Source organism: Pogoniulus pusillus, chromosome 42, assembly GCF_015220805.1.
Source record: "Pogoniulus pusillus isolate bPogPus1 chromosome 42, bPogPus1.pri, whole genome shotgun sequence".
NCBI classification, from domain to species: Eukaryota; Metazoa; Chordata; class Aves; order Piciformes; family Lybiidae; genus Pogoniulus; species Pogoniulus pusillus.
Window position 1 is genome coordinate 3,974,222 of NC_087305.1, and position 17,481 is coordinate 3,991,702.

At 57.6% G+C, this 17,481-nt stretch overlaps 1 protein-coding gene across 2 annotated transcripts; it reads left to right on the forward strand.

Annotated features, from left to right (window-relative positions):
- The first annotated feature begins 1,950 nt into the window (after positions 1-1,950).
- On the forward strand, positions 1,951-16,975 carry MTHFD2 (methylenetetrahydrofolate dehydrogenase (NADP+ dependent) 2, methenyltetrahydrofolate cyclohydrolase). 2 transcript variants are annotated; one of them, XM_064175732.1, is made up of 8 exons: positions 1,951-2,074; positions 6,336-6,520; positions 7,680-7,802; positions 8,817-8,969; positions 10,049-10,156; positions 11,153-11,245; positions 12,806-12,931; positions 15,312-16,975. In XM_064175732.1, exons 1-8 carry the CDS (start codon positions 1,989-1,991, stop codon positions 15,449-15,451), a joined length of 1,014 nt encoding a protein of 337 aa, XP_064031802.1. In that variant the 5' UTR covers positions 1,951-1,988; the 3' UTR covers positions 15,452-16,975. The 2 variants fall into 2 exon arrangements, with proteins under 2 accessions (XP_064031802.1, XP_064031803.1); XM_064175733.1 differs by lacking the exon at positions 1,951-2,074 and adding an exon at positions 2,143-2,717.
- Positions 16,976-17,481: the final 506 nt, after the last annotated feature.

Sequence of the window (17,481 nt, forward strand, 5' to 3'; positions counted from 1 at the left end):
AGGCAGAGTGGTGAGAGTGTTATCTAATGTTTTCATTTCTTCTTCAGCAAGACTCTGAGGCAAGCTGACATCACCACTGTTTTCCTTTCACAGCCTATGATCTAGTTCTTCTCACCAAAACACTCTACCCTGCTTCAAACCAGCACACCCTTACTTCCCTGCACCACCTTTCCCCAACCATCACCACCTTATTCCAGCATCACGCCAGGCTGGACCCTTACATCCTATCCAGCCTCTCAGACCAACATCACAGAGTGAATTTCCCCCCCCAAACATCCTGAAGTTGGTCAGACTCTTTTCCCAGGATCAATTTCTGCAGGTTTTCACCTTTTTGTTTTAGCTATCTGCCTCCTCTACTCCTTGCCTTAGCATTCAACTGCTGTTATTGACATTGAAATTCACTTTTAGTGCTAAAGGAGCCACAGTGCCCACTCTGAACGAGTTTAAAACTGAAACAAACAGCAGGAATTTATTTTAGCTTGTGGCCAGGCCACCTCTTAGAGCTCTCACTATCAGCCCCACGTGGCATGGGCATGGTGATTGGCACCCCTCAGTATTTACTGGGCCTTTTGGTGAGGTGTTAAAACTTCCCCAGCCTTTACAAAGTAGCTCAGTGACCTTGGGATAAGCCTTCAAGGCAGCCCTTTAGATATCAAGGGGTGCAGACTCATAGAATCAGGCAGGGTTGGAAGGGACCACAAGGATTACCCAATTCCAACCCCCCTGCTATGGGCAGGGACACCCTACCCTAGAGCAGGCTGCACACAGCCTCAGCCAGCCTGGCCTCAAACACCTCCAGGGACTGGGCAGAAGGTAAAGTACATCTAAGGTAAACAAACAGGCAGAGGTGACTAAACTTACTCAGCACAGGCTCCCAAGGACTTACAGGCTCTCCTTTCACCTCTTCTCCACAAAGGTTTCTTGCTTCCTTCTCCACAATACCAGGAAGCATCATTCCCACCCATCATGACCTACTTGGGTGCCGTGGGCCAGCAGCTGCTACACAGCTCTGTTAAACCACTTAGTTTTCAACACAAGCATTTCATGGTGGAAAAAACCCAGCCCTAACCCAAATCCCTCCCTGTTACTCCAATCCCAACTCTATTCTCCCTCCCTGCCCTAATCCCACTTTGACCCCAACCCAATCCCCAGCCCTAGCCCCAATTCCTACCTGTTACTCCAGTCCCAACTCTATTCTCCCTCCCTGCCCTAATCCCACTTTGACCCCAACCCAATCCCCAGCCCTAGCCCAAATTCCTGCCTGTTACTCCAATCCCAGCTCTATTCTCTCTCCCTGCCCTAATCCCACTTTGACCCCAACCCAATCCCCAGCCCTAGCCCCAATTCCTACCTGTTACTCCAGTCCCAACTCTATTCTCCCTCCCTGCCCTAATCCCACTTTGACCCCAACCCAATCCCCAGCCCTAGCCCCAATTCCTACCTGTTACTCCAGTCCCAACTCTATTCTCCCTCCCTGCCCTAATCCCACTTTGACCCCAACCCCTAAACCTGACCCTCGGCTGTGACTCCGGTCCCAGGTGGCACTCTCTGGCTGTGACTCCTATCCCTATTCCCAACTCCACTCCCAAACTCAACCCCAGGTCCCCCATCCTAAGCCGACTCTCACCCCCTGCCCCTCGCCACCCCCAGCCCCTCTCGCCGCCCCTCTCGCCCCGGTCCCAGCCAATCAGCGCCGCCGTGCCCAATTAGGGCGATGAAGCCACGCCCCGCTCCCACTCACGCCACGCCCACCGCCACGCCTCTCCTCCTCTACCCCAATCGCAGCTGGGCAATTTGCGCTCCGTCCCGCCCCCTCCATCCCCGCCGACCATTCAGCTCTCCGCTCCGCGCCGCTCTCCGCTCCGATTGGCTACCGTCTCCCGCGAGGAGCGAAGGGGTCCGCCCCCTCAGCGCTATATAAGGCGGCGGGCGCAGGGGTGCGCTGCCGCCGTGGGTCGCTTCTCGCCCGGTGTTGCTCCGCTGCTGCCATGGCAACCGCACTGTGCCCGCTCCGCGCCTTGGGCCGCGCCGCGCTGCAGCCCCGCGCCCGTCGCCTGCATCTCAGCGCGCCCAGGTACGGCCCGCCCCGCCCCCTCGGTTCATCCTGGGCGGGAGTATATCGGGGGAAGACAGAGGGGTCTGCCCGTTCCCTCTGCTGCGTCCCGGCGCGGCGGAACTGAGGAGAGGGAGGGACGATCCAGTCCCGTCTCTCCCCCCCCTCCGCCCCATCGTCCACCGGTCCGGTCTAGAAGTCCCGCTTACCGGTACCGGGAATGAATGAGGCGCCCCCCCCGCCCCCAGCGGCAGCCCCGGGCGGTGCAGGCTGATGAAATCCCGCTCCCGCCTTGCATGGGGTGCGCCGAACACTTTCCCGAGCATCGGTTCTACCGGGCCCCCTACGCCGCACCCCTCGAGAGGCACCCCTCAAACTCCGAGCTCCGGGATTTCAGGGGTAGGAGAGGGACCGGCGACCTCCGAGCATCCCACCCCGGGCACCGGCGTGGCTTTCTCCTTCCCTTTCCGCAGCACCCACGGCAGAGCTGGCTCTGATGCACCCAAACAGCCCCGGGGGGAGCTGCTGCTGCTGCTGCTGCTGCTTCCTCGGTGCTCTGCTTTCTCTGCTGGGCTGAACAGGGCTCCCAGCTCTTTGTTTTGACCTCCCTCTACCTCACAGCGGAGCTGATGCTTCTCCCCATCCCCGGGGACCGCAGGCTCACGTAAGGGGCAGGTTCTGGTGGGCTTCTGGCAGGAGGTGTCGCTGATTTAATGATTTCTTCCCCTTCCCTTCGACTTTTGATACTTCAGAGGAATTCTTTTTACCCCTGGTACTGTAGGACAGGTTTAGCTCCGAAGCTAAAATAAGACTTGGGAGAGGCAGGGGGGATTCTGCTGTGGGTTTGGAGTGGTTGTTGCCAAATGGGTTGGACTGGGGTGGTTGTGGCTAGGGATGAAGTAATGCTTCATTCCCAGTAAATGGAGGGGGGATTACATCTCTGGGCAGGGATTAAGGAAGCACAAAAGATCCTCTGCGTCTCTGAAGTATCTGGACAAAGCCTTCCCTACCTGGGCTGGGAGCTTGGGGCTGTCCTGGGCAGGTCTGGAGGGGATGACTCTCCCCCAGCCATGGCAGCTGTCCCAAGAGCTCTGAGATCAAGGATTGTACCTGGTGGCAGCAAGCTGAAAGGCTTGGCTGAGACAGCTGCAGGCTGTGAGGCCATCCAGAGAGAGCTGGAGAGGCAGAGCCGGGCACAGGGAGAGCTGGAGGGGCAGAGCTGGGCACAGAGGAACCAAATGAGGCTCAAGAAGGACAAGAGCAGAGTCCTGCACCTGGGGAGGGAGAATAAACTGCAGCAGCACAGGCTGGGAGGTGACTGCTGGAGAGCAGCCCCAAGCAGAGGGAGCTGAGAGTGCTGGGGGAGAGCATCCCTGGCACAGCAATGTGCCCTGGGGGCCAAGAGGCCAATGGGGTCCTGGGGGAGAGCATCCCTGGCACAGCAATGTGCCCTGGGGGGCAAGAGGGCAATGGGGTCCTGGGGGGCACTGAGCAGTGTGTCCAGCAGAGCCAGGGAGGTTCTCTGCCTCTGTCTCTGCTCTGCCCTGGGGAGACCTCATCTTGAGAGCTGCCTTCAGTTTGGGGCTCCCCAGGTGAAGAGGGACAGGAACTGCTGGAGAGAGTCCAAGGGAGGGCTGTGAGGATGAGGAGGGGAGTGGAGCAGTGCCTGGGGAGGAGAGGCTGAGGGCCCTGGGGCTGCTTAGTCTGCAGAAGAGAAGACTGAGAGGGGATTGAATCAATGTTTGGAACTCTCTGAGGGCTGGGGGTCTGGAGGGGGGGACAGGCTCTGCTCACTGCTGCCTGGGACAGGAGCAGCAGCAATGGATGGAAGCTGCAGCACAGGAGGTTGCAGCTCAACACCAGGGGAAACCTCTTGGCTGGAAGGGTCCCAGAGCCTGGCACAGGCTGCCCAGAGAGGTTGTGGAGTCTCCTTGTGTGGAGCCTTCCCAGGCCTGTCTGGATGTGTTCCTGTGTGCCCTGAGCTGATTGTGTGGTCCTGCTGTGGCAGGGGGCTTGGACTGGATGAGCTCTTTGGGTCCCTTCCAACCCCTGACATCCTCTGAGCCAGTGAAGAAGGTCAGAAATCAGCAGTGTTGGACTAGAACAGGCATCTGCTGGGTTTTGGGGGTGAAAGCAGCACAGCTCAGCTTGCTCCTGTGGGATTGGGTGCTGCAGGGAGGGGTGGAAGCAGCACTTGGTGCTGTGGAGCTTTCTCCTGTGGATCCAGCTGTCTCCTGGAATCCTCTGGCAAGCTGGGGTAGCTTTTGGAGTTGTGATTGCTTCAGGAAAGGGTTGGTCTTTGTGACTTGAGGAGGCACCATGAGTGATGGGAATGTGGTGTGGGGAGCTGCCTGCTCCAGCTCAGGCTCTGAGGTCAGTGAGGTTGGAAGGAGCTTGCCCAGGCAAGACTTCAGTGCTGTGAGGAAGCCTGGAAGTGAAGCTTGTGGAGGTGAAACTCTCTCACCAAGGGTCTAGTGAAGGGTCTCAAATAAAGGCTCTGGTGATAACCAGAGGGAGAACCCAAGCATAAAGAATGTGGACTGCTTGTTGAGTGGAGACAGGCAGCTGTGGCCTCCCAGCTAGCTGCAGGTCAAGGCAGCCTTTCCATCTGCTGCAAGGTATCCAGTTTCCTGGAATGCTTCTGGTACTAACTGGATATTCCAGTTGCCAATTTGGGTCAGAAATGCCTGTGAGAAGCTGTTCTGACATGGATCAAACAAGTGAATGTCTCTTCTCCAGCTTCATCAGAGTCACAGAATGATTTGGGTTGGTAAAGACCTTTTCAAATCATCCACTCCAACCATTCTGACTGCCCAGGCTGAGCCATGGCCCTCAGCACCACAGCTCTGTGCCTTTCAAACACCTCAAGGGATGGGGATACAGCTACCTCCCTGGGCAGCCTGTGCCAGGCTTTAAGAACCCTTCCAGTGAAGAACCTTCCAACCTGAACCTGCCCCGGAGCAGCCTGAGGCCAGTTCCTCTCATCCTCTCCCTTGTTCCTTGGCAGCAGAGCCCAACCCCTACCTGGCTGCAGCCTCCTCTCAGGCAGCACTACAGACCCAGAAGGTCTCCCCTCAGCCTCCTCCTCCCCAGCTCTCTTCTCCAGACCCTTCCCCACCTTTCTTGCCCTTCTCTGGCCCTGCTTCAGCTCCTCAATGTCCTCCTTGGAGTAAGGAGCCCAAAACTGCCCCCAGCACTCAGTGCCCAGCCCAGGGGCACAATCCATGCCCTGCTCCTGCTGCCCACACCATTGCTGCTCCAGGCTAGGCTGCTGCTGCCTCCTTGCCCACCTGGGCACCCCCTGGTTCATCTCCAGCTGCTGCCAACCACCACCCCCAGGGCCTTTCCCACTGGGCTCTTTTCAGCTGCTCTGTCCCAAGCCCAGAGCCTTCCTGGGGTGATTGTGAGCCAAGGGCAAGACCTAGCCCTTGGCCTTGTTGAACCTCATCCCATTGGCCTTGGCACAGCCATCCAGCCTGGCCAGGTCCCTCTGCAGAGCCTCTGACCCTCCAGCAGATCAATACTGGCACAGGCTGCCCAGTGAGGTGGTTTGGCCTCCATCCCTGGCTGCAGTTGTGTGGTGCTGTGGGACATGGCTTAGCACCCAGACTTGGTGCAGTCAGTGAATGATTGGACTGGATGACATTGAAGGCCTTCTCCAACCCCAAAATGCTTCTGCTAGGACTGAGTTTTGCTCTTGAAATTGGTTTGAAGTCAAGGTGCAATGGGCACAGGTGCCCAAACCTCAACTGAAAGAAGCATTTCTGCCCTGGCTTGCAGCTGGCCTCTGCTTTCCATCCAATCATAGAATGGTTTAGGTTGGAAGGCACCTCAAAGGGTCACCCAGTTCCAACACCTCTCTCTAGAACAGGTCACTCAAGACCTCATCCAACCTGGCTTTGAACACTTCCAGGGAGGTTGTGCAGCACAGAAGCACCAAATGTGATCTTTGATCACATTTGGTGCTTCTGTGCTGCACAACCTCCCTGGGCAACCTGTGCCAGAGTCTCCCCCACCCTCATTCTCAAGAATTCCCTTCCTCCTCTCCCACCTCAAAGCCATTTTTCCTCCTCTTTACATCCACAACCTCCCTGGGCAAACCTTTGCCAGTGTCTCCCCACCCTGACTGCAAAGAACTTCTTCCTACCATCCACTTTCAAGCTCCTCTCTGCCAGCTTAAACCTATCTCCCTTTGTCCTGTCATTACATTGCCTGGTGAGAACTTGGATTTGGTGCTCCTGCCAAAAGCTGGCAGCTCTTATAAACACTCTCTCTGTCCCAGGGATGATGCAGTTGTGATCTCTGGGAGGAAGCTGGCCAGGCAGATCAGGCAGGAAGCTCGACACGAGGTGGAGCAGTGGGTGGCAGCTGGAAACAAGAGACCTCACCTCAGCGTCGTCCTGGTTGGGGAGAACCCAGCCAGCCACTCCTATGTGCTGAACAAAACCAGAGCAGCTGCTGATGTTGGTAGGTCCAAAGAATTGCAACAAGTGCCTGTTCAGTCTCTTTGTTGATGAGCTGGAGCAGGGGATGGAGTCCAGCAGCAGGCAGTTTGCAGATGGCATCAAGCTAGGAGCAGCTGTGGAGCTGTTGGAGGGGAGCAGAGCCCTGCAGAGGGACCTGGCCAGGCTGCATGGGTGGGCAGAGGCCAAGGGGATGAGATTGGACAAGGCCAAGGGCAGGTTCTGCACTTTGGCCACAACAACCCCAAGCAGCTCCAGGCTGGGGCCAGAGTGGCTGAGAGCAGGCAGGCAGAGAGGGCCCTGGGGGTGCTGGCAGAGAGGAGCTGCAGAGGAGGCAGCAGTGCCCAGGTGGGCAGCAGAGCCAATGGCATCCTGGGCTGGCTGAGGAGCAGTGTGGGCAGCAGGACAAGGGAGCTGCTTCTGCCCCTGTGCTCAGCACTGCTCAGGCCACCCCTGCAGTGCTGTGTCCAGCTCTGGGCTCCTCCATTGCAGAGAGATGTTGAGGTGCTGGAAGGTGCCCAGAGCAGGGCAGCAAGGCTGGGGAGGGGCCTGGAGCACAGCCCTGTGAGGAGAGGCTGAGGGAGCTGGGGGGGTGCAGCCTGCAGCAGAGGAGGCTCAGGGCAGAGCTCATTGCTGCCTGCAGCTGCCTGCAGGGAGGCTGTAGCCAGGTGGGGTTGGGCTCTGCTGCCAGGCAGCCAGCAACAGAAGGGGACAGAGGCTGAAGCTGTGTCAGGGCAGGTTCAGGCTGGATGTTAGGAGGAAGGACAATGGCTTTGAGCTGGGAAAGGGGAAACTGAGAGTAGAGATGAGGAAGAAACTTGCCCAGGGAAGCTGTGGATGCCACCACCCTGGAGGTGTTCAAAGCCAGGCTGGATGAGGCCTTGAGCAAACTGAGCTGGTGGGAGGTGTCCCTGTCCATGGCAGGGGGTTGGAGCTGGATGATCTTGAAGATCCCCTTCAACCCAACCCACAACTCAGAGACTTGTGCAGGTCTCCAGCCTGGGAGGTGCTGGTTGTGACCCAGCACACAGTGGCCAATGTGTCCCTACTGGATTTGGTAGAGCAGTGGCACAGGGCAGCTGAAATCCTCATGGATTAAGGAAGTTCCTCTCCTGCTTGTGCACAAGTGGCTCTGATGTGGTTCTTCTGGTGGTCACCTGCAGGAATCAGCAGTGAAACCATTCTCAGGCCAGCTTCCATCACTGAAGAGGAGCTGCTGGAGCTGATCAGCAAACTCAACAGTGATGCTGATGTGGATGGCCTCCTGGTGCAGCTTCCTCTGCCCGGTGAGTAGCTGCAGCTCCATCCCTTTCCTTCTTGTTCAAAGCTTCTGGGGAGGTTTCCCTGTCCCAAAAAGCACCACAGGGGCTCTGCTGTGACAGGAGAGGTGGCACTGTGCCACAGTGAGGTTGTGGATGCCTGGAGGTGTTCAAGGCTGGGGTGGATGAGGCCTTGAGCAACTTGGGCTGGTAGGAGGTGTCCCTTCCAGCCCCAGGGCTCTCAGCCTTTGCTCCTCACAGAGCTGCTTTAAGCCTCTCAGCATCTCCAGAGCCTCTCCTGGACTCTCTCCAGTAGCTCCTTGTCTCTCTTGAACTGGGGAGCCCAGAATTGCACCCAGGACTCCAGATGTGGGCAAAGTAGAGGGGGAGAAGAACCTCCCTTGCCCTGCTGGCCACATTCTTCTTCATGCACCCCAAGAGACCATTTGCCTGCTTGCCCCTGAGGGCACATTGCTGGCTCTGTGGATCTTAACTGTTCATGGCCACTTCAATTGGCACCTGCAAGCCTTGAGTTTGTTGGAAGTCTTAGGCAGCATCCAAACCCTGAAAGTTGTGGTTCAGCAGGCCCCAGGGCTGGGTCTGAGTGGGGTTTTGGGCTGGGTCCTTGTGGTCAGAGCTCCCCACCCTACAAAGAGAGGCTGAGGGAGCTGGGGGGGTGCAGCCTGCAGCAGAGGAGGCTCAGGGCAGAGCTCATTGCTGCCTGCAGGGAGGCTGTCGCCAGGTGGGGTTGGACTCTGCTGCCAGGCAGCCAGGCACAGAAGAAGGGGACAGAGGCTGAAGCTGTGGCAGGGCAGGTTGAGTCTGGCTGTGAGGAGGAAGCTCCTGGCAGAGAGAGTGATTGGCACTGGAATGGGCTGCCCAGGGAGGTGGTGCAGTGCCCATGGCTGGAGGTGTTTATGAGGAGGCTGCACTTAATACCATGGGTGAGTTAATTAGAAGGTGTGAGGTGACAGTTTGGGCTTGACCTTGGAGGTCTTTTCCAGCCTGCTGAGCTGTGTGCTCCCTTTGGCTGCCCTGCAGAGCACATCGACGAGCGCAGGATCTGCAACGCTGTCAGCCCGGCCAAGGACGTGGATGGCTTCCATGTGCTCAACGTGGGGCGCCTCTGCCTGGACCAGGACTCCATGCTGCCAGCCACCCCCTGGGGGGTGTGGGAGATCATCAAGAGAACTGGTGAGCTGCCAGCTGGAGCTGCTCTTCTGCTGGCACAAGGCTGTGCCTCCGTTCCCTGTCGTGTTTCGTGTGAGCGTGCCAGGCTTGGATCATTTCACTTCACTCTTCTTGGCCTCAAGAGCCAACAGCGTGGGCAGCAGAGCCAATGGCATCCTGGGCTGGCTCAGGAGCAGTGTGGGCAGCAAGGCAAGAGAGGTTCTGCTGCCCCTGTGCTCAGCACTGCTCGGGCCACCCCTGGAGTGCTGTGTCCAGTTCTGGGCTCCTCCATTGCAGAGAGCTGTTGAGGTGCTGGAAGGTGCCCAGAGCAGGGCAGCAAGGCTGGGGAGGGGCCTGGAGCACAGCCCTGTGAGGAGAGGCTGAGGGAGCTGGGGGGGGTGCAGCCTGCAGCAGAGGAGGCTCAGGGCAGAGCTGATTGCTGCCTGCAGGGAGGCTGTAGCCAGGTGGGGTTGGGCTCTGCTGCCAGGCAGGCAGGGCCAGAAGAAGGGGCCAGAGGCTGAAGCTGTGTCAGGGCAGGTTGAGGCTGTCTGTGAGGAGGAAGCTCCTGGCAGAGAGAGTGATTGGCACTGGAATGGGCTGCCCAGGGAGGTGGTGCAGTGCCCATGGCTGGAGGTGTTGCAGCCAAGCCTGGCTGGGGCACTGAGTGCCATGGTCTGGTTGGTTGGGCAGGGCTGGGGGCTAGGTTGGGCTGGCTGAGCTTGGAGCTCTCTTCCAACCTGCTTGGTTCCATAAGGGCACGTTGCTGTCCCATGGATAAGTTGGTATCCACCAGGACTTGTTACCACTGAGCTGGGCATTGGGAAGGCCACAGCTGGCAGCCTGGGGTCAGGGTTGGGCCCCTGAGTGCCAGGAGGAGCTTAAGCAAGGCCAGAGAAGGACACCAAAGCTGAGCAAGGGTCTGGAGAAGCAGGAGAAGGCTGTGGAGAAGCTGTGAGAAGGAGCTGAGGGAAGTCGAGACTGGAGCAGAGGAGGCCAAGGGGAGACCTTGTGGGGCTCTGCAGCTCCCTGGCGTTCCTGGCTGTGGCCAAGCACTGCCCTGCTGCTGCCTCTGCTCCTCCTCATCACTTTGTGCCCTCCTGCAGGCATCCCAACGCTGGGCAAGAACGTGGTGGTGGCTGGCAGGTCGAAGAACGTGGGCATGCCCATTGCCATGCTGCTGCACACCGACGGCAGGCATGAGCGCCCTGGAGGTAGGAGCTCAGCCTGAGTGCCAGGAGCCCACTTCAGCCTGGCAGTGTCCTTCTGGAAGACCAGGAAGGAAAGGGGAAGGTGGAGGTGGGAGAGGGGAAAGGAGAGGGAAGGGGGAGGAGGAGGAGGAAGAAAGGGAGAGAGAAGGAGGAGGTGAGAGGAGGAGGAAGAAAGAGGGGAAAGGGGAGATGGGGGGAAAAGGAAGGAGAGGGGAAGGTGGAGGTGGGAGAGGGGGAAAGAAGGAGAGGGAAAGGGAGAGGGGGAAAGAAGGAGAGGGAAAGGGAGAGGGGGAAAGAAGGAGAGGGAAAGGGAGAGGGGGAAAGAAGGAGAGGGAAAGGGAGAGGGGGAAAGAAGGAGAGGGAAAGGGAGAGGGGGAAAGAAGGAGAGGGAAAGGGAGAGGGGGAAAGAAGGAGAGGGAAAGGGAGAGGGGGAAAGAAGGAGAGGGAAAGGGAGAGGGGGAAAGAAGAAGGAAAGGGGGAGGGAGGAAGAAGGAAAGGGAAGGGGAAGGTGAGGTGGGGTGAAAAGGGAGGAGAGGGGGAGGTGGAGGTGGGGGAGGGAGGAAGGAGTAGGAAAGGGGGAGGAGGGGGAGGAAGGAAGAAGGAAAGGGAGGGGGAAGGGGAGGTGGGGAAAAGGAAAGAGGGGAGAAGGTGGAGGTGGGAGAGGGGAAAGAAGGAGAGGAAAGGGGGAGGAGGAAGAAAGGGAGAGAGGAGGAGGAGGTGAGAGGAGAAGGAGGAGGTGAGAGGAGGAGGAGGAAGAAAGAGGGGAAAGGGGAGGTGAAGGGAAAAGGAAGGTCGGGAAGGTGGAGGTGGAGGAGGGGGAAAGAAGAGGAGGTAAAGGGGGAGGGAGGAAGAAGGGAAGGGAAGGGGAAGGTGAGGTGGGGAAAAAGGAAGGAGAGGGGAAGGTGGAGGTGGGGGAGGGGGAAGGAAAGAAGGAGAGGGGGAGAAGGGGGTATGTGTGTGGTCGATGTGGATCAGAGCTCCAGGAGAGCCCTCCTGCAGGGGACGCCACCGTGACCATCTCGCACCGCTACACGCCCAAGGAGCAGCTGAAGCAGCACACGATCCGCGCTGACATCGTGGTGGCAGCGGCAGGTAAGGGCTGGCTCTGGCGGCAGAGGGGAGGCAGGGAGGCTGCCACCAAGCTCCTGATGTGCAGGGGACAGTCCTGGTGGTACTCAGCCCCTTGGCATCTCCCTGTGGGGGTCAGATGCTCTGGTGGGGTTGGCAGAAGGTCAGAGGAGCTGCTTGAAGTGGCCTCCTTGTTCTGGGGTTAAGCCCAGGAGCTTGATCTTAGCAGCAGAGCTGCTGTGCTCCACAACCTCCCTGGGCAACCTATGGCAGAGTCTCCCCAAGCCTCATTCTCAGGAATTCTCTTCCTCCTCTCCCACCTCAAAGCCATTTTTCCTCCTCTTGGCATCCACAACCTCCCTGGGCAAACCTTTGCCAGTGTCTCCCTACCCTGACTGCAAAGAACTTCTTCCTACCATCCACTTTCAATCCCTGACCAACTCCAGGGAGGTTGTGGAGCACAGAATCACCCAATGTGATCAAAGATCACATTGGGTGATTCTGTGCTCCACAACCTCCCTGGGCAACCTGTGCCAGGATCTCACCACCCTCAACCTTTGCCAGTGTCTCCCCACCCTGACTGCAAAGAACCAGCAGCTGGCAGGAGGGCTTGGTGTGGCAGCAAGCATCTGATCCCAGCTGCAGAACAGCTGCAGAGAGGTCCTGTTGTAGCTGCAGATGTGTGCTTGTGTGGGGAGGGCAGGGAACCCCCCCCCCCCAAGAGAGCCATCTGCTCCCCTGGAGCCAGTCAAAGCCAAGGGGCAGCTGAAGTGTCAGCCTCAGAGCAGCAGGAGTGTGGTTTGCCAGGCTCTACCCTTGGCATGGAGCTGGCTCCTCAGCAGAGGGTGGCCTGAGATGTGTCTTGGCAGCAGGAGCCAGTGGGGAGGGGAAAGAGAAAACTGGGCTTGGAAATGGGGCATGAGGAGAGAAAGTGCTGGAAGGGTTAGAGGTGGTGCTGAAGGCCTCAGGGGGTGGACCAAGGGCAGGAGTGCTGCTGGCAGGCAGGGTCTGCCAGGCACCTGAGGTGCTCAGCAGGGCAGAAGCTGACTCAGCTGAAGGAGTTCACTCAGCAGAGGGTGGGGATGAGTTCAGGCAGCTGAGGTGTGGTATCTGGCACAACCAGACAGACACAGCCCAGCCTCAAAGGTGGGGTTTGGCCTCGAGCTGCTGCTCCCCACCCTGTCACTGGGGCTCTTAGAGCCCTGGGGTGAAGCCTGGGGGCTCTGCCAGGCTGGGCTGTGGTGGTGCTGAATGCTGCTCCAGCTTGCTGCTGCCTTGGGGCAGGTGCTGAGGTGTTGCTGGAGCTGTGATCAGACACAGGGCAAATGCCAGGGAGGAGGTTTGGAGGTGGTGAGGATGCTTCAGTCCCAGCTGCTCTGCTGAACACTTTCTGGGGCTGCATTCCAGTTCTTCACCCTCTGAGCTTAGCAGTAAACCACTTCAGGTCCTGGTTGTCCTGAATCATGGAGTGGGTTTGGATGGAAAAGACCTTGAGCCCCTGCAGCCCACAACCATTTTAGGAGGCAGGAAGCCCCAGGTGGCCCCAAACAATCCTCTCCCCATGACCATGTTCCTTTCCCACAGGCATCCCCAACCTGATCACTGCTGACATGATCAAAGAAGGAGCTGCAGTTATTGATGTGGGCATCACCAGAGTGCAGGATCCCATCACTGCCAAACCCAGGCTGGTTGGGGATGTGGATTTTGAAGGTATGGAAAGGTTCTGCAGGTGGCTTCTTGAGCATTAAAGATTCTGGGTGCTGAGAAGGGGAGCAGAAGGCCTGGCTTGGGTGACTGAGCAGGTGCACAGAATCAGGGTGGTAAGGGCTGGAAGGGACCTCTGGAATCCAACCCCCCTGCCAGAGCAGGGTTACCCAGGGCAAGTCACACAGGGAATCCAGGTGGATCTTGAAAGTCTCCACAGAAGGAGACTCCCAAACCTCTCTGGGCAGTCCTCCTGGAGGGAAGAGAGAGAGGTTGGATGTTCTGACTTGCCTGTGGATGCCCTCAGGGGCATGGGGAAGCTCACATCTGCTCTTTGACTCCATTTCTGTGCCAAAGATCCACGTCTTGGACGCTGCCTGAGCAGCTGCTCTGCCCCAGGGGCAGGCTGGATAACAAGGAGAGGAAAGTCCCCATGAGGAGGTCCTGATCTTCACCTGATGTTCTTGAATGAGCCTGAGCAGTGCTGGGGATGGTTCCAGCTTCATCCTGCTCTTGGCTCACACAGAGTGACAGACACAGGCAGGTTGGCAAAGCTCCTCAGGAGCACCAAGCCCAACCTAGAACCCTGCTCTGCAAGAATCCCCTTGAACCATCTCCCCAGGCACCACATCCAAACCACCCTGAAACACAGCCAGGCTGGGTGACTCCAGCACCTCCCTGGACAGCTCATTCTGGCCCCTGACCACTCTCTCCATGAAAAACCTTTTCCTGATGTCCAATTTAAACCTCCTCAGCCTGAGGCTATTCCCCCTTGCTCTGTCTCCAATCACCTGTGAGCAGAGCCCAGCAGCAGCCTCTCCACAAGGTCCCTTCAGGTAGCTGCAGACAGCAATGAGGTCTGCCCTCAGCCTCCTCTTCCTCACACTACCCATCCCCAGCTCCCTCAGTTGCTCCTCATCAGATTTATTCTCCAGGCCCTTCCCCATTTTTGTTGCTCTCCTCTGGACCTGCTCCAGCAGCTCCACAGCTCTCTGGCATTGCAGTGCCCAAAGCTGAACACAGCACTCGAGCTGTGGCCTCACCAGAGCTGAGCCCAAGGGGACAATCCCTTCCCTGCTCCTGCTGGCCACAGCATCTTTCACACAAGCCAGGATGCCCCTGGCCTTGGCTGCCTGGGCATGCTGCTGGCTCATGTTCAGCTGCCTGGGCACACTGCTGCCTCATCCACCTGTGACCTAAGCTAGATTGTGTGGCCCTGCTCTAGCAGGGGGGTTGGACTCAATGATCTCCTTGGGTCTCTTCCAACTCTTGATGTCCTGTGAGCCTTTTGAGGTGGTTCATGGGATCAGAGATTGGTTTAGGTTGGAAGGGAGCTCAAAGCTCAGCCAGTTCCAACTCCTCTGCCATAGGCAGGGACAGCTCCCACTAGAACAGGTTGCTCAAGGACTCATCCAACCTGGGGCTGAACAACTCCAGGGAGGTTGTGGAGCACAGAAGCACCCAGTGTGATCAAAGATCACATTGGGTGCTTCTGTGCTCCACAACCTCCCTGGGCAACCTGTGCCAGGGTCTCACCACCCTCAACCTGTGCCAGTCTCTCACCACCCTCACTGCAAACAACCCTTTCCTAACATCCAGTTTCAGTCTCTCCTCTGCCACTCCAAACCCATTCCTCCTCCTCCTGCCATTCCCACACCTTCTCAACAGTCCCTCCCCAGCCCTCCTGCAGCCCCCTTCAGACCCTGCCAGGCCACTCCAAGCTCTCCTGGAAGCCTTCTCCTCTGCAGGCTGCACAGCCCCAACTCTCTCAGCCTGTGCTCAGAGCAGAGCTGCTGCAGCCCTCTCAGCATCTCCTCTGGGCTGGCTCCAACACTTCCATGTCCTGCTTGTGCTGGGGGCTGCAGAGCTGCCCCCAGGACTGCAGGTGAGGTCTGAGGAGAGCAGAGCCAAGGGGCAGAATCCCCTCCCTTGCCCTGTGCCCACACTGCTCTGGCTGCAGCCCAGCACAGGGTTGTGTCTGGGCTGCACTCACACTGCAGACTCCTCTTGAGCTTTTCACCACCCCAGACCCCCAGGGCCTGTTCCTCAGAGCTGCTCTCAGCCATTCCCCACCCAGCCTGGAGCTGTGCTTAAGACTGCACCCACCCAGGTGCAGGACCTTACACATGGCCTTGTGCCCACTTGGCCTTCCAACCCCCAGATCCCTTTTTGCCAGGCAGTTTCCAGCCACTCTGCCCCAAGCCTGTAGCATCACTTGGGGCTGTTGTGACCCACGTGCAGGACCTGGCATTTGGCCTTGTTGAAACTCATCCCATTCACATTGGCACATTGATCTAAGCCTCTCCAAGTCCCTTTGCAGAGCCTCTCAACACTGCCACCTAACTTGATGTCACCCCCATGCTCAGCTCTGCCTTTGCCTCTGCAGGGGTGAGGAAGAAAGCCAGCTACATCACCCCCGTGCCTGGGGGGGTGGGACCCATGACAGTGGCCATGCTGATGAAGAACACCATCATTGCTGCCAAGAAGCTGCTGAAACCCAAAGAGCTGGAAGCATTAACTGCTTAACCTGGGCCACTCTTGTGGCACTGAGCCACTCTCCAACCTGCCTCCTCCACAGGCCAAGAGAAGAAATGCAATATTTGTATTTATTGGAAGTGGAATTTCCTCCTCCTGGAGGTCCAAAGGGCTGCTGAGGTGTGGGCACTGCAGCTCTGCTCAGGGCTCTCATCTCCACTCCTGGCCTGCTCAAGCTGCTTGATCTTGAAGCCAGCTCTAGATGCCTGCCTTGCTCCTCCTGGAGGGATGAAACAGCAGCTGTGGGGTCTGGGATGTGCAACTCCCCTGGGAGCTGAGTGTGATGTTAATCCCCTGGGGAGGTCAGCACTGCTCTGTGGTGTGGAATCAGCTCCTTGGTGGCTCTGCTCTCACAGACATCTCCTCTGATTCCTGCTGAAGTCCTCTGCTCCATGGTGTGGAATCAGCTCCTTGGTGGCTCTGTTCTCACAGGCAGCTCCTCTGATTCCTGCTGGAGTCCTCTCTGCTCCAGGGTGTAGAGCCAACACCTTGGTGGCTGTGTTCTCACAGACATCTCCTCTGACTCTTGCTGAAGTCCTCTGCTCCTTGGTGTGGAACCAGCTCCTTGGTGTGGAACCAGCTCCTTGGTGTGGAACCAGCTCCTTGGTGGCTCTGTTCTCACAGGCAGCTCCTCTCTGACTCTTGCTGAAGTCCTCTGCTCCACGGTGTGGAATCAGCTCCTTGGTGGCTCTGTTCTCATAGGCAGCTCCTCTCTGATTCCTGCTGAAGTCCTCTGCTCCTTGGTGTGGAACCAGCTCCTTGGTGGCTCTGTTCTCACAGGCAGCTCCTCTCTGACTCTTGCTGGAGTCCTCTCTGCTCCATGGTGTGGAACCAGCTCCTTGGTGGCTCTGTTCTCACAGGCAGCTCCTCTCTGACTCTTGCTGGAGTCCTCTCTGCTCCATGGTGTAGAGCCAACACCTTGGTGGCTGTGTCCTGCCAGGCTGCCTGCACTGCTCCTATGTGCCTCATGCTGAAGTCCTCTGCTCCATGCTGGATGTTTAGCCTGAATGAAGCTCTTGCAGAAGTTTTCACTTGAGAAAACAAAGCCATAATTCTGCTGTCAGCCCCTGCAGGGCCCTGAGCAGCAGCAGAGCTGTTGGAAGATGTTCTCCTGGTGTGCAGCTGAGCTGAATTTTGGGGGTTTGGGGTTTGTGCTTTTGCTGATTTGGCTTTTTCCAAGCCTTTTATTTTAACCAAAGAAGAGTGGGCTGGGAGCTGCTGCTCTCCATGCTTGGGCACACAGGAGGGCTCCTGGGCTGTATAGTAGAAGTCTGGAAGTACTTAGGGAGTGAATGCAGGATAAATAAATAAGAATGAGAAGAAAAAGCTCTGCTTTTGTCCTGGAATTATTCCCCAGCAGCTTTTCCATGTCCCCTAGAGAAGGAGCAGTAAGTTTGCAGAGCATTTGTGCTGTCAGCTCTTCCAGAGCTGGGTTAGGTCTGAGTTTAGCTAAGCTCCAGGTGCTAAAGCAGCACAGCTCAGCTTGGAAGTGATCAGAACTCTGCCTTTCATGCCTGGGCAGAACCTGTTCAGCTCCCTGACTCCTGACCATGAGGCAGCAATCTCAGCTTAATCCTCCACTCTAATCATCCACTGCTGCTCTTAGAGTCTCTTCCAACCAAAGCACTTCTCTGCTCACCTGAGCAGCAGCAGTTCCATCTGAGCAGGAGGAGGAACTCCTTCAGTAGAAAAGTGACAGAGCCCTGGAGCAGGCTGCCCAGAGAGGTGGTGAAGTCTCCACCTCTGGAGTGAATCCAGACCCACCTGGATGTGTTCCTGTGTGGCCTCCTCTAGGTGACCTGGGCAGGGGCATGGGACTGGTTGATCTCCAGAGGTCTCCAACCACTCTGTGATGCTGTGAGCACAGGGATCCCCATGCACAGCCTGCTTTGCCTTGGGCTGGGGCCAACCCCATACACTTGACCATTTCCTATCTCTAATATATTGAGTGTATTATGGGATGTGTTTTGGATCACAGCTCACAGGATGCTGGGGGTTGGAAGGGATCCAAGGAGATCATC

Excerpts from the sequence above, each read along its gene's own strand:
- MTHFD2 (XM_064175732.1), top strand. The coding sequence starts at position 1,989 with ATGGCAACCGCACTGTGCCCGCTCCGCGCCTTGGGCCGCGCCGCGCTG. Across the intron at positions 10,157-11,152 it reads CAGGCATGAGCGCCCTGGAG|GGGACGCCACCGTGACCATC; the intron begins GTAGGAGCTCAG and ends GCCCTCCTGCAG. Across the intron at positions 12,932-15,311 it reads TGGGGATGTGGATTTTGAAG|GGGTGAGGAAGAAAGCCAGC; the intron begins GTATGGAAAGGT and ends TTGCCTCTGCAG.